The sequence below is a fragment of the Prionailurus viverrinus genome, chromosome F1 (assembly GCF_022837055.1).
Source record: "Prionailurus viverrinus isolate Anna chromosome F1, UM_Priviv_1.0, whole genome shotgun sequence".
Taxonomy (NCBI): Eukaryota; Metazoa; Chordata; class Mammalia; order Carnivora; family Felidae; genus Prionailurus; species Prionailurus viverrinus.
The window spans coordinates 13,825,934-13,842,625 of NC_062577.1; the positions used below are offsets into that span (position 1 = coordinate 13,825,934).

Genomic DNA, 16,692 nt, shown 5'->3' on the forward strand with positions numbered 1-16,692 from the left:
ACTGACAGTAAAGAGTTTTTTAAAGTTTTGACAAAACAACAAAAAAGTTGTTTGCAAAACAATCATAATTTTTCCCATTGATTATAACACCGCTTTGTACAGTTTTGGCTTGTGTGGTTATTTTAATGGTTCCCCGTACTGTGTGCAGTGAGGAATACCTGTGTATCTATCTCTACTTGATCCCTTTAGTCAGGGAAAAGCAATCCCAACATTTCTCACCTGGAAGACTTTTCCAACTATCTTTTTTTTAAACTTCTTTAGTGTGAGACTGGGATTCCAGTTTTTTCAGAATTTAGCTTGTAGTGTGTTTGTATATTCTGAAAAGAAATCTAATTGACTTACAGCTTTTCTTTGTATTTCTGTTTACCTCCTTCTGACATACTGTCACTTTTCATTTTAACAACGAAAGTTCAGTTAAGAGACAGTGTTCCTTGACTGGTGTTGGTAGATGTTTGCCTCCTTTCCTTTTCCTTTCTTCCCTTCTTAATTTTTATCGGTAGTCTTCTAGCAGCATAAATGGAGGTAAATAGAATCCTAATCATTTGATGGACTAAAAGCAAAAGTAAAAAAAGTCAGTTTCCTGTTGCAGGACATTAACATACCATCTTTGTTTTTCTCACTTTTTTCCATTTCTGAAGTCTAAAGCAGTGCTAGATATGCTGAGTTTTGGTGATTGTATGGATGCTAACTTGCTGTTAAAAGCTCTGTTTTGAGTAAAAACTCATAGGTATTATGGAAGGCTAAACTTTCTTTTTTTTTTTTTAAGTTTTTTTTTTTTTTTTTTGAGAGAGAGAGACAGACAGACAGCATGAGTGGGGGAGGAACAGAGAGAGAGGGAGACCCAGAATCTGAAGCAGCCTCCAGGGTTTGAATTGTCAGCACAGAGCCCGATGGGGTGCTCAAACTCACAAACCGCAAGATTGTGACCTGAACCAAAGTTGATGCTTAACTGATTGAGCTACCCAGGCACCCCAGACTTTCTCTTCTTAATAGTGGCAATTGTAATAATAATTTATAATTGGCAACTGCTTTATAGTTTACAGTGTATTTTCACCATGAGGTTTTTCATCTTTACATTAACAGTGAGCCTGTAAGCGATAACATTTGTATTTCAGAAATGTCAAAAGTGAGGTGTTGCAGTGTATAACTTGTCCTGGGTCACATAAGGGATTTATAATCTTTTCTGATAGGCTAGGGAGACGACAGAGTTCAATGTATAGAAGACCAGCAGTTTTGGATCATAGATATGGACTTGCATCCCAGTCCTTTAACGTAATAGCTTTGTTCTGACAAATCACTTCTACCTTCCTGAAAACAAGCTTTGTCATTTTTCATATGCAGATTGTCTTGAAATGTAAAATGCAGTAATATAGTAATGTCTGACTTAAGGTTGGCTTGGGCTCAGTTGGTTAAGCGTCTGTCTCTTGGTTTCGGCTCAGTCATGATCTCACAGTTTTGTGAATTCGAGCCCTGTCTTGGGCTCTGTGCTGGCAGCACGGAGCCTGCTTGGGATTCTTTTTCCCCTCTCTTTCTACCCCTTCCCTGCTTGCGCTGTTGCTGTCTCTGTCTCTGTCTCTCTAAAAATAAATAAACTTAAGAAAAAGTTAAGTATCTGTTACAATTAATGTAATAATATAATATCTCATTCTAAGGAGGTTTGATTGCAAGTTTTGGTCAGGTCAGCCTATTTACTATATTATAAATAATGTTGGATATGCCTCATCTGTGCTTTATACAGCAGTCCTAGAACTTACCATATCAGGTTGTAATTCCCTGTTTACTTGTATTTTCCTCCTCCAGTCGACTGTGAACTGCTTGAGAAAACAGGTGTGATGGCAATTTTCTACATTATTTATAGAGTTAACAAGGAAGGGTTGAATGCTTTGACCTCCCCAATGAAACACTTAATATCTGCATTAGGTGTTTGTGGTACTAATAATATCTATCTAATTACTGACACATTATTCCTAATAGACCTTGCTTGTCTCTGTAGGAAGCCTGATGTGCTTTAATGAAATATAATTTTGGAAATGACTAATGCAGCTTGATGGAGAAAAATTGTGCAGTCTTCGTGTTGGAAGAACTTACTTAGAGTTCATATATTATACCTCTCCCATTTTCTAGAAGAGGAAGCAGAGTCTCAAGGGAGTTAGGTGCTTTCTCTAAGGTCACACTACTGGTTGGTGGCAGGATTTTTTGTTTATAACCCAGGAAAAGAGCAGCACGTCAAAGATCATCAAAGTAAAGTGAGAGCTGTTGCCATTTAAGGAAAACCTAAACTTCCAAGGCTCTTTTTGCAGTAGAATTTAACATAAGAATATTAAGAAAATATAAAATTGTACCAATTTTACCATTCACCTGCAAGTGCCTGGCAAAAAAAAAAAATGATGAAAAACTTTAAGTTTTCAAAAGAACAAAAAGGGATGCATACTAGATTGTTTACATTGGCTCTTAAGGGGGCTGACGTTAGAGAAAGGATAAATTTTATTTTCTTTATATATTTTGGTATCCATTAATTTTTTACAATAAGTATATGATAGTTTTTAATTCAAAAACCCTATAATATACAAATCTGTTCTTAAAAAAGCCGTGAGAGATGCAAGCCAAAGCAAAGCATATGGTATTGTGAGAGAAGTCTTCTGACCTCATTGACCTGACTTCTTAGTTGAGGGGACCAAATTTTATATTTGAAAAAAAATTCACTCTTTTATTGTTGCTTAGCAAGTATTTAAGCAATAGTATGAGAAATAGTACAGTAAATTACATAATTAACATTTAATTTGTACAGTGTATATTATAGGAATTAATAGGGAGATTTTTCATTGTATAGTAATTATATTAAAATTATGAATATTAAAGTATTTTTTAGTAGATTCCATTTTGTTCAGTGGTATAGTAATATGTTTGAACTTTATCTTTGTCATGTACTTGATTGATTTTTGGATGCCAAAAGAGAACCATGAACATGGTATCCTCAAGTACTCACAGGAAGTATATATTGTTTTACCACTTACTAGACTCATGATTGGGATAAGACTTATCTTGTTCATGGAAGAAAAAGCTGTGCTATTAGAAAGGTAAACTTCCAGAAAATAAAAAGGATCAGATTAAGTATTGATGTGTCAGCTGCCAGTATTTTGAAATGAAAAAAATCTTAACATATTTATTTACATTCTTTATCTCTGTATGAAATGTTCCATAGCATATTTAAAAATTTTGGAGAGCTGCAATACAAACCCTCTAGTAAGTGTGGCTGTGCGTTGTTGGCAGAGGGATACTGAAGACAGATCACATTGCCTCTAGATTTATAAGACCTATTTAATAGGGAAAAGAATTTGAGTAAATTGTTAAATTTCTCTAGACTCTACTTTTCTTACCTAAAAGCAGAAATAATAATAGTCTAACAAAAATAAAAACGTTAGATTTTAGCTGAATTTTAGAGCTTATGAAAATCCTTCACAAATAAAGTGGTAGTATTGATGGGATTCCTAAAGCTTCTCTAGCATCAGGAAACACAGAACAAAGTAAATAGTTAATCATATATAGTATGTTGGATAATATCTTCACTAATATACTAATACATTTAGTAATGACCTTCATATAACTTTTTTTTCAAACTTCGGGTATAATAAATATTAACAGGCTACTCAGTGAAAGTGACTGTTGAAGGCCAGGGTAATTGTTTCTGTTAATCTGGCTTGATACAAAGAGAGAGCACAGTCTTATTTTTTTTTAATCTCCTTTTTCATTTAATTGGGTTGGTTGATTTTGATCTGTATGTTTAAAATAACTCCAAGGCAAATAAAGTCTCATTTCTACCTAGAAATTAATTCATATCTCACTACTATGTTTTGTTTCAGTCAGTAATTTGTGGCCATTTTATCACAGTTTCTGATCATTGGTAATATTTTACATGTAGAAATAAAGATCTGGGAATTTAGATAACTTATTTCTATGTGATTTTATTATGTACCTTAATGAATTCTTTTTTTGTGGTGTTTCTTTAAAAAAACTTAAAGCTACTTGTAAATACAGAGCTCAGATTGTGTAGTTATTATAAAAAGGCTTTTTGCTCACTGGGCTTCTACATATTCTTGATACCTTATTTGTCCTTTTTTTTCCCCCCCAATATTTTCAGATGTTTTGGAATGTTATTAAGCCCAGGTCGAAACGTGAAGAACAGTGACATGCATTTACTGGATATGGTAATGATAATCTTAAGCACATTAACCAAGTATAGATGATAGTTATTTTATATTTTAGAAGTATTTTCTATTTAAAGATTTTGTCATATTGTCAAAATTGTTTCTAACTTTCAGCTGTGTGGTAGTACTAATTAGATTTGGAAACCCAAACTTAAAATTACTTATGAGGGAGAGATTTAGGAAAATTTCTACCAAAAAATCATATGCTAAATGAAAGCAAATAAAAGGATAGTTTATGACAATGTCCATCTATTCATCTATTTAGGTTTTTAGGAAGATAATCTTTTCTTTGAGCCAAAAATAACAAGTACATGATTATAACAGGCATGCTTAGAGTGAATATGGTGCCTTTCATTTATTTTAATGCACTATTATTATTTGAGGACTGTGATGAATGCTTTTGTTTTCTTTAAAGCACTTCCATTTTTGAATTTATACTCCTTGGTAACCTGTCCTTAGCAAAGTATATTTACCGTAGTTGTATTTGTTTAAGGAATGTTCTTGAAGGTTAATATATATTCGCAAGTTGATGTTTGATGTGAAAATAGTATACTATCTTTTAAACAAAAATACTATACTTAATGAAAACATTTACTTTGTGATTTAGAAATGTAGGAAATAGAGTATTAGGTATAAAGTAGTTAAGTATAAAGTGACTGAGATTTTTTACACTTACTGATAGATAACAAGCACTACGTGTTTTCATCTTTTCAGCTGAGTTTTACAGATGTCAATTAAATATCATCAATTATGTCAACTTTTTAGAGTTACTCCCTGGTAATGTCACATTGATTTTCTAGTGGCCCTACAATGGTTCGTTGAACCTTTTTTTGAATACATAATTGTGTGGCAAGCATTGTGTGGAGTTCTGGGCTTATAGCTATGGTAAAACATAGCTCTTACCATGTGTGGGTTCACAGATTTGTGATGGAAGCAGATTCTTAAGTGTGTAACTACAGCAGTGGGTTAAGTGCTCTTCTAGATTGGTACAGTGAGCCACAGAAATACAGAGGAAGCATTGCACAGATAGGTAAGGTAAGAACAAACCAGTTCCACTGAATGTGAAAACAAGTCAGCTTTCTTCCATTGCTCTTTACAACCTACCAGTAATACAAGTGGTTTTACCTAAGGCAAGTCATAGCATTTTGGAGTCCTGAAAATTCCATAAGGAGGTAGTTTAGGAACATGTAATACAAGTTCCTAGGTGTTAGTCATGGTCTTTTGGAGTTTAAAAGATTAAGGTGAATCACTGGCAGAGAAACCTAAATGCAGATTATAGAATTACAGACTGGCATTGAACTTCCTGGTCTTGAGTGTCTTTGGCAGAGCAGTCCTCCACTTTGAAGAGTCCATGTTGAAATCAAAGGGTTTGTCAGCATTGAAGCTTCTGTACAACAAATAGTTGGTAAAATTGGGAGGGTTTGTGTTTGCAGTTATCAGTAGTTGTGATTTATTACTGATCTTTGTGCTATCTTACTACATGGTTATTGAGCTTTGACTAGACCACATCTCATAAAATGGAACTTACCTTATAATGGAAGCTATGGGACAGTTCTGATTATTACGAAGTCAATTCTTTGTAATCACCAGAAGTCCTATCCCTTATAAGTTAGCCTAATTAGCCTTAGTTCTTCCCTCTAGAGCAAGATGTTATGTTCTTCTATGACTCGTTTAATTATGTGAACACTTTGAAAACAAATTTCACTTTCTTGCACTTTTTTTATGACAGACTTTGAAAAATCCTACAATTGTATTTAGTTTCACAATTTGTGAGAATTTTCTTTTTATCTTGAACAATATTTAAGAATGCTAACTTTTCTTCCCTGTGAATATTTTCTAATAAGCAAGATGAATTGAGACATTTTGTAAGTTTATAAATTTAGTTTAATATAAGATCTACATGAAAGAGAAAGTCATATTTATAGGTGAAAATATATTTTAGTCAAATGTCCGTATTACTTACACATATATGTATTATATAAACAAAATCATGTATAAATAAAATTTGGTTTTTTGGGGATACAAATAACAGAGACTCCATTGTCTTCCAGTAGTGAGAATATTTTTGGTGAAGATCCTTGTACTGTAGGAATAAGGAAATGAGAATTTTTGATCCACAGCCATTGATACAGTTGGTGAGGAAAGTTTTTCCTTTACCCTTCAAGGTTCTTTTGGCTAGTCTAAGAATTAAACTGACATGAGACAGATTAACAGGAGGGAATTAAATTTAATTCCATATGTGTTGGGGCTTCATAAGAATATGGTGCCTACAGGTAGTCAGGCAATGAGGTTTATATGCCATTCTGAGCTAAGGAGAAGGGGTAGAAGTTGGGGACCTCAAAGGGAAAGAAGACAGTCCATAGGAAGATGAAAAAAAGTAAATGTTTGGCAAACAAATGTTTGCTAGACCACTCAGAAACAATGGGACATAGGAATTTTAACAGACTTTGCTAAGTTCCTCCCTATTTCACCTGCTTTATTTTATACTGTAGTTATCTATGGTCACTATAAGGGGGAGGTCAGAGGTTCTTTCCCAGTCTTTTGTTTTTTAAAATAATCAGACTAAAAATAGCCTACATGCCAAAGAGATACATTTTGAGGTGCCAAATTTTACTCCCCTATAGTACCTAGGAAAAGCATAACTGCAAAGTACCAAGAAAAGCTGAAAACTCAGTAGAGCCTGGTTTCTTGGAACTGGAATGTAATTTAAAAGTCCTAGAAATGCCTCGGAAAGCTTGTGGAGCTTTACAATTAACCATTTGTTGACACTGGGCCAGTAGCTGGACTCATAGTTACAAATTCATTTGTATTTTAATCCAGTATGCTTATAATCTTTGTGTAGAACAGCAGAAATAAAATTTTCATGAAACCGTTCTTACCCCTTCCTTAGGTGTATGAGGAACTCTATTTTTCTTCTACTTGATTAAAATGTCTGGTCATAATCCACTAAATTGATTTGATGATCCACAGATGAGTCACAAATTGCTGTTTGGAAAACATTAGCCTCTCAGCTCCCGAGGGTCAGGATCATTTTGTTTTCCTTGCTGGATACTTAATAGGCATAGACCATGGCTTATAGTAGGCTCATATTTGCTTAGCAAATGGATAGATTAACACAAACTTACATTTTTTACTTTTTCTCTGTGTTATTTCTTTCCAGTACCGTGTGTCTGCTTTACCCTACTGTTTGCCTACTTGACCTCATAGCTTCAGCTTGCTCATGACTTGACAGTTCATTTGTGGCTTACTGTGTTCTCCGGCCTCTGTGTTATGCCCTTTCTGCTATGTTCCCATTGTAAACTGCCACATTCTGTCTGTATTTCCTAGTTTATTTTCCTAAGAGGAGGGCACCTAGGGTTCCTGCCTTTTCTAGTTTGGGCAGAGACTTAGGTTGTCCGGATGTCCCTTACCTGCTGTCCCTGATTTTGTCAGCTCTGCTTGTGGTGGAGACAGAAGAGTTAGGAAGAACTCTTCAACAAAGACAGTTGAAGAAGCATCTTTTTTTTTTTTTTTTTAATTAAAATATTTTAAAAAATGTTTGTCTTTTTTTTTTTTTTTTTTTTTTTTTTGAGAGAGGGAGAGTGAGAGAGAGAAAGCCAGGGAGGGGCATAGAGAGAGGGACAGAGAAATCCCAAGCAGGCTCAGGCCTGAACTCTTGAACCGTGAGATCATGACCTGAGCCAAAACCAAGAGTCAGACGCTTAACTGACTGAGCCACCCAGGCGCTCCAAGAAGCATCTTTATAAGAGGCTGGGAGCAAGCCGGTCTGTGTGATAGAAAGGTCTAGTTCAATAACAAAAATGCAGTACTTGATGAGGAGAAACTGTTATTGAGGGCTTTTGATGTAAGACAGTATTATTGTGGTGGTGTATTATGAGAACTACAAAGACATAAAAATACAGATGTTTGAGTTAGGCTATTTTGGTTATAAGAAACAGAGATCCACTTAGAACACCTTGAAGATAGAAGAGGTTATTGATCTTCATGAAATTGTACCTAAACACTACAAAGTGGTTTTTGCTATTTGGACTGTTCCTGTTTGCCTCACATCCCCCCATGGGCTTGCTCTTTCTTTGAGTCTCTTTTTTTTTGCTCCTTCTCTTTTATTCACTGCTGCCCTTGTTCCCAGAGATCTGGTGCTCTGCCCCCCTGTCTTTCTATACCTCCTTCCCTCCCCTCCCCCTTTCTGTTTCCTTCTTTCTGTCTCCTCCTTCTCCTTCTCTTCCCCTTTCCCTCATCTCTCCCTCCCTGCACCTTCTCTGCCCCTTTTCTTTCTGCTCCTCACTCTTCCTCCTTCCTTCCCTGTCTCCCAGTATCTGCCTTTGTATTTTGACTGCATGATCATTTTTAATGGTTTTTTGTTTTTCTCCGTTTCTCTCCTACCACTTAACAGTTTGCTAATACTCTACTCTTCTTTATGTGTTCTTTCCTACTTTTTAATTTCTGTTATCACTTCATTTTTTATGTGGCCTGTCAGTGCCTGGCTTCTTATTAAAACCTTTCAGCTCCACTGCTGACTGCCTACTTTTCTTGGTGTTTGTTAATTGAAAGAAATAATTTGATTGGGCTCACTCGTCTTTTTGGAGTCAAGCATGGCACAAGCTCTTGTTCAGAAATGGATGGGGTTTTTTGGGGGGTCAGATGCCCATTCTTGTTTTGAATGGGGATCTAATGAGAAGGTAGAGAGGATAGGCACAGGGAGGGAGAGAGGAACGGGTGGGGAGACAGAGAGAGAATGAATATGAATATATGAAAGTGTTGAAGGTGCTGAGTGAATTTCCTTAATGTGGCCTTGAGTGTACTTCATCTCCGGAATGCAGGGTCCTTGCACTCAAGCTGTACAGTTCGATTAGTGAAATACCACCAATACATTAGGAAAATAAACACAATAATTACCAAATGACAAATAATTTTATAGGGATTCAGAGAAGCTTCTGTGTGGGGGTAAAATTGGAAAAACAGTATTTATCTTTGTTTTAGTCTGATACTTCTAGCACTCCCTATTCATAATATGAGGAAATGGGCACAGGAAATTTAAAGTTCTGTAGATAATACACTTTTGCATATGCACATACTTGTACGCTGTGTGCTGTTCTCCCCTGGGGACACCTCTAACCTCCCCTCCCCTGCACATGTACATACATGCACGCAACTGTATATGATCCTGCTTTCACGATAGGAGTTGCCGGCTTCTTCAGTGAGGGTCAGGAGTGGGCTTAGTAGGAGCCTGAAAGAGTGGAGGAGATGAAGAAGGGGAGGAGTGAAGGGAAGGAGGGAGCAAGTATAAGAGTGAATGGGAGATAATCAACTTGGGTGTTGATTACCTCTATTAGCCTCCTAACATTGGTTACTGATCGTAAGCCAGTATACAAGTATCTGACATAGATAATAGAAAAGTATGAACTTTCAGAAGTGTTAATTGTAATAAAGTAAATTAATATTTTAAGAATATATTATAAATTAGAACACTGGAAGAAAAATACCGCTTTTCTGTTGACTTACTATTAATTCAATTTAAATATCTTCAGTGAGATGTACACTATAGTTTTAATAGAAACTGTGGACATCCTTGTATGTAGGTATATGAAATTATGACCAGAAGTCTAAGATAACTATAACTTCACTCCAATACTATGTTTTTGTGAGTCAGTATATGAAGGTACAGCTCCTTCTATCCAAGAGGTACGTGTCTGTAAATAGAAATTCTGAAGAAAGCCTTAGAATTTAATAATGAAAGAAATGCTTTTGTAGGGTGGCAAATAATACAGAAAAAAATCCATTTGTAAATCCAAATTTTATTAAATTTGATTGCTTAAAGTAAGATATGTTTATAATTTAAAATGGTGATTTTCCTGATGCATGTATTCTCAGTAATTTCTGTCTGAATTTTTGTAGGAATCCATGGGAAAGAGCTATGATGGAAGAGCTTATGTTATTACCGGCATTTGGAACCCCAATGTGCCAATATTTCTGGCACTTAATGAAGAAACCCCAAAAGGTAACTTTTCTCAAATTATTCATTATTATTTGCTTTAAGTTTTATATTATGGTCAATGTTGTTTTGCTGTGTTTTTAAAAATTCTGGAGCTTATTTAAAATGAAGTTATTTAGATTTCAAAGTCTTTATTTTTTATTTTTAAACGTTTGTTTATTTATTTTGAGAGACAGCATGAGCAAGGGAGGGACAGAGAAAGAGTGAGAGACAATCCCAAGCAGGCTCTTTGTTGTCAGTGCAGAGCCTGATGCGGGGCTCAATCCCACAAATGGTGAGATTGTGACCTGAGCTGAAATCAAGAGTTGGATGCTTAACCAACTGAACCAACCAGGCGCCCCATAAATTTTGCAGGTTTTTAAAAATACTTTATGCATTATGGGGAAAACCTCCACTTTCAAAAGAATCTTCCTCAAAGATATGTGAATTAGTTTTATTAGATTATGTAGAAAATATTTGGGGTTTGTGCTTTATATGTTACTATAGAGCTATTTTATTTTGAAGCAGAGTATGGAAGAGTATGGAAGAAATAGGGAAAGCAAATTCTGGAATTTTGCATATCTTTGGTAACTGTTCTCTGTTTTCCTTATAGATTACTTATATTTTTTATTTTAAAATTATTTTTCCAGTCTTTTGACCTTTGGAATCTTAGTAATGTGTATTCAGGATTTCATTTGTGGTAAACGCTTTTTTCTGTGTTGTTTACCTTTTCATTTTGTTAGACATGTCTAGTGTTAAACGATAAGTTTATGAGTGGTAAATAGTACATCTGTCATTCTTCCCATTGTGTTTATTTTTATTCCTACTTTATCCAGATATCTGTTAATTGTCTGTGTTTTTTACCCTTCTGCCATCTGTCCTTAAACTAAAATTTAAATTTTTACCTCATGAGTTACAACTAATGTTATAAGTTACACTAAATGCTTTACTGTGATTCAGCCAATAATTTGTATTGAGAAAATAACGGATCCATTGGCTTGATCTTTTGTCTTATATTCGTTTCTTTATATCCACAGTAGATTTTTGGTTAAAACAGGAACATTAATGAATACTAATATAGAAATATATTAATGAAGAGCATTACATGGTAATTATTCTCAAATTTCTTTAGCAAGAATATTTACCAGTTGCATGAATTGCATGCATTTGATCACACATCAAGCTATTTCAAAATGAGGGCTAAAAAGATAGAAAAATAATAATGATTATAGAGCCTTTCATGTATTAGGAATAAATAATTTTTACACCCACAGTTTGTAAATTCTGCCTACAGGCTTGTAAAGACCAGCCTGTAAACTTCTGTCTTATAATCATTCAGAAAGTAAACATGAAAATGAGAAAAATAAGCCAGTTGATAATTTTGAAGAATAAAATATAAGAACTTCAAATAGTGAGTTATAACAGCAATTTTTATCTGTTTTTAATGTAACACATAGTTCAGTTTGATTTTGTTCTTTAATATATCTTTGGTCTTCTATCAGAAGATAATATATTTTAAAGTTTATTCTATTAAAATAAACTTAATACTATATTACAATAATATTCTTATCCAAAAGATAATGTCTTTTAAATTTAAAATTATTTCATATGCCATAAAAAACACTGACTTGATTTCTAAAATTTCCAAATGATGTCCCTGAGGTTATAACTTACTCAAAGGATTCATGAATAAAACTTTGACTTCTTACAGAAGAAGTTGAAACTCTGGGGATGAAATGTCTTAGATCTTTTCAGTGTACCACCAAGCTGTGTTTTCTATTCTGTTTTGTGTTATTGTCTCTTACACTTTGATAGTACTCTCCTTGGACTTTAAGGTCTGCTAAGTCAAGTACAGTGTCTAGTGAATCCTCATTTCTCTTGAATTTGCAGGTAGAATGCTTGCATTACGTAAGAATGTAATGAATTTTTTGTTGAATTTGACATTAATAGAAGTGTAGTTGACGTGCATAAATGTTGTATAATGTTTTTTAAAAACACTATTGAAGGTTTCTTTTAATGGGCTTAGTTACTTGAACTTCGAGAACTAAAAATGCTGGACAAAATAAAATTTAAAAATATTTAAGAAGTAGCAAAGAAATGACAATATGGAATAGCCAAACCCAGACTGAAAAACCCAGTAAGAGGAGCCTGGCTGGCTTAGCTGGTAGAGTGCATAACTTGTAACCTCAGGATTGTGAGTTCAAGCCCCCACACTGGGCATGGGGCCTACTTAAAAAAAAGAAAAGGAAAAAAAGAAAACCAATGAATCTCAAGTAGGGTAAATAAAACAAAATCCGTATTTCAGCCTATTGTGAAACTAAAGGAAACCATTAGACACTAGCCTACAAGATTCTAGATCTAAATTAAAAAAGGCTATGGTGGTTCAGTTGGTTAAGAGTCCCACTCTTGATTTCTGCTCAGTCAGGATTTCATGATTTGTGAGATTGAGCCCCAGTTTGTGAGATCGAGCCAGGCATTGGGCTCTGCACTTCCTCTCTCCCTCTCTCTTTGCCCCTCTTCTGTTCATTCTCTCTCAAAATAAAGAAACACACTTAAAAAAACATTAAAAAACTTAAAAAAAAATAGAAGTCTATGGCCAAATAAGCATTTTAATTTTTTTTTTTGAGGTTTTATTCATGTACTTGAGAGAGACAGCACAAGTTGGGAAGGGGCAGAGAGAGAGAGTGAGAGAAAAAATCCCAAGCAAGCTCTGAGCTACCAGTGCAGAGCCTGACATGGGGTTTGAACTCATGAAACTGTGAGATCATGAACTGAGCTGAAACCTGGAGTTGGATGCTGAACTGACCGAGCCACCCAGGTGCCTCGGCCAAATAAACATTTTAAATAATAACTGAAATTGTGACTGATAGCACTATATTATTGCCTAAAATTACTTGCCAAGACTCTGATATAGATATATAACTGTACAGAAGAACCTTAATCAGTGTTTTTCCTGAACATACAGTGAGGGGACAATGAGGGTACTGACAGACCTTAAAGCATATACAACATTGCATAAGCATTTTCCTGTACAAATTTAGCATCGTGAAGGTTGAACATCTCTTTTGATTTGACAGTCCTCATGCATCTCATCAAAGTGAATAGTTTCTTGTATCTCTTTTTATAAGATGAAAGGGCAAATTCTTGTGATTTTCCAGAGTTTTTTGGGGAAATTTGAAAGATAGTTTTTGTGTAAAAGAAAATTACATCTTATCTGAAAATTTTATCTTATTTTTTATATTAAAGACCTGATTTGTGGAAGGAAAAAGTAAGTTTGTCAGAGATTTTGACCATTGGTTTAGATAGGATCATGAGTATTGAGAAGCATACTTGGAAAACGTGTTTGTTTACCCATTTAATAAAAGAGACAGTACAACATTTAAAATTAAACATAGATGGTAACATGATTGGAAAGGACCTTAGTTTTTTCATAAGTGGGTAACCTTTGTTTTCTTAAATAGTCAAGGAATGATAAAGACAGCATAATGTATGTACGGAAAATTTCTACTGCAGATAAGCGGGTGTACATGACTGTGGCAGTGGATATGGTAGTCACAGAGGTGGTGGAGCCTGTCCGCTTTCTCCTGGAGACTGTTGTACGGGTGTACCCTCCAAATGAGCGATTTTGGTATTTCAGCAGAAAGACTTTCACAGAGACGTTCTTCATGAGGTTGAAACAGGTAGGACCTTTTGTTCTTTTCATATAATACCCTATATTTTTTTCTAGTATTTTAACACCAAGATAATTTTGTAAGTAGTGATAAAAAGCAATAAAATTATTAGTGTAATCAAGTGATGTTTATTGTCAACCAATAGAATATTTGAAAAAACTACATCTAGGTAATGTAAGTTAAAAGAAAAAAAGGGATAGTATAATAATTATGCACTTTATTCACTAGAAACCTGTAATGTGTACGTGTGAAGTATCCACATACTTAATTGAAATACTGATTTTATATATAAAACAACATCCTTTTATAGATAGTTTTTTAAAACCAAAAAACCAGAACACAGAAATGGCATATCTTTATAAAGTTATAATGAAAACATTTCCAAGTAATACCTATTATTGTCATTATTATTTCTACCAATATATATATGAATATATATGAATCAGTAAGATTATAAAATTACTTTAATACTAAAATTAGCAAAAGTGGTGTTTCTTTGACATCCCTATATTAGGCAGTGTTAGGTAAAATACATAATTTTTGTTTTGTAGTGAAGGAAGGAGGTATCAATGAAAAATAGTTTGAATTCTAAGGGTCTGTTTTGTGAAATGAGGGTAAAATGCTCTATTTAAATCATGGAAATCCTTTATTTATTATTTAGTACTACCACTTCCCAAATTTAATAATGTTTTTGCCGCTTCATAGACTATACTATGTGAAATGTGATGTGGTAAAAACAAGTGTCAGCATAGCGAACAAATAAAGAAGCCACTTAGCTGTTTGTTTATATATATATATATATATATATATATATATATATATATATATATATATATATATATGGCTCAGCTAGGTACTTTGAAATGATTGTGTTTTCTTTGTTTTTCATAAAATTACTAGAACAATGGTCTGACACAACTTTTATTACTATTTAGACCATTTCCTGTCTTTGTAGCATATTCTAGTGAAGATTATATGAACAGTATTCAAAATATTAGTCTCCTGAGTATCTTTTCATATTTTATTATGATATATTTTCCTCCCTCTCTCCCTTCTTATGTTTGATTTTTTTGGTAGCTTAATTGTTCTCTCAAGAATTCACTTGTTATTTTGAGCCAGAGGATTATTCAGAGTTGTGTAAGAGTAAATAAAGGAGCTATGTAGAAACTGGTCATTGTTCTTCCAGTGACAGGTAATAAATTATATGAATTCTTCCTTTCTGAGACCTGATAAAAAGTTAGCTTTTTCTTGGGGCGCCTGGGTGGCTTACTCAGTTAAGTGTCCGACTCTTGACTTCAGCTCAGGTCATGATATCATGGTTCGTGAGTTCCAGCCCCATGTCAGGCTCTTTGCTGACAGTGTGGAGACTGTTTGGGATTCTTTCTCTCTCTGCCTCTCTGCTGCTCGTGCTCACTCTCTCTCTCTCTCTCTCTCTCTTTCAAAATAAATAAATAAACTTGAAAAAAAAGTTAGCTTTTTCCCATATATGTGTGTTGATGTATATACATATATGGCATGATAAATGAGAGTACTGTGATTTATATATTTACATAAATTTTAAGGATATATATTAGAGTAAATTTTTATTATTAAATGTTATTTTCATATTTTAAAAATTACTGATGAGTGATTGAGTAGCAAGTAATTAAGCATTAAAAATACTGCACAAGGTTATTTCATGTGAATTAAGATTAAATTAGATTTACTTATAATCAGCTCTACTAAATGTGAGACTGATTTATTTTTTATGTTTATTTTTTCTTATATTGTGAACAATTTTATGCCCAAATAGTAGAAAATGTAGATTAAGTGGACAAAATCCTCAAAAACACAATTTACCAAAATGATGGACATAGGACTAAATAGAAAATCTGAATTGTTGTATATATAAAATATGGTGAATATGCAATCAGAATTTTTCCCGCAAAGTGAACTCAGTATGAAAACTTTCACTGGTGAATGCCTCCAAAGCCTGTGCACTTGGGAAATGTACACACACACAGACATGCGTACACATGAACATGAGAACACACACACACGCACGTATACATACACAGGCTACACCAAACTACACAGGCCTTCCCCTGAGAATAGACAAAGAAGGAGTACACCACCCCCAAGGAACCCACCCCCCACGAAGACATTTTCAAGTTTTTATTAAATTCCAGTGAGTTAACATACAGTGTAATTATTAGCTTCAGGTGTACGATGTAGCGATTCAATACTCCATATTACACCTGGTGCTCATCACAAGTGTGCTGTGAAACTGGTTTAAATGAATATCAAATATGATGAAGATGATTCGTAACTTTAGTGGCATAATCCATGTTCAAGGAAAAGCGTGGGAAGCTATGGAGACTGAAGGCATACCTGCCCTGGGCAGAAATAAGGAAAATGAAAAAAATTGAAATCTAGGGAAGTTCAGTGAAGTACTAAAATTTATGTAGATAATTATTGCAAAGGCTGAGACTATAACTCCTTACTGTAAGTCACACTATGTTGCTCTAAGGCCAGGCTACTTTCTTTCTTTCAGTATTTCAGAGACTGAGTCGGTTTGTGGCCACTGATAGTAATTTTGAGATGTTGGTCTAGACTAAACAGCGTTGGTAGAAAGAAGGAATTAGGTGAGCATTGAATGCAGTTCATGGTTACCTTGGAAACTCTGGGTCCAGGCCATTCCTAATATCAAGGATTCAGAGGAGAATGGGTTAGTTTTAGTTTGAGTGATTTGGATTTAGGCACTTAGAATCCTTCTGGGATTACTGGATTTACTGAATAAACCCAGAACTGGTCCTCTACTCAAACAGGATTAGAACAGATTTCTGGGGGATAATAACATATTGGT

General features: G+C 34.3%; 1 protein-coding gene across 5 annotated transcripts in view; it reads left to right on the forward strand.

Moving 5' to 3' along the window:
* RABGAP1L (RAB GTPase activating protein 1 like) overlaps window positions 1-16,692 on the forward strand; it is a 765,564-nt gene that overhangs the window by 114,442 nt on the left and 634,430 nt on the right. For 4 of the 5 annotated variants that reach the window (XM_047840290.1, XM_047840291.1, XM_047840292.1 and 1 more), the window contains 3 exons: window positions 4,139-4,205; window positions 10,101-10,203; window positions 13,690-13,856. The exons of the other annotated variant lie outside the window; for it this stretch is intronic. In XM_047840290.1, the coding sequence (XP_047696246.1) occupies window positions 4,139-4,205; window positions 10,101-10,203; window positions 13,690-13,856 (337 nt within the window). The remainder of the gene's footprint in view (window positions 1-4,138; window positions 4,206-10,100; window positions 10,204-13,689; window positions 13,857-16,692) is intronic. 5 annotated transcript variants of the gene reach the window in all.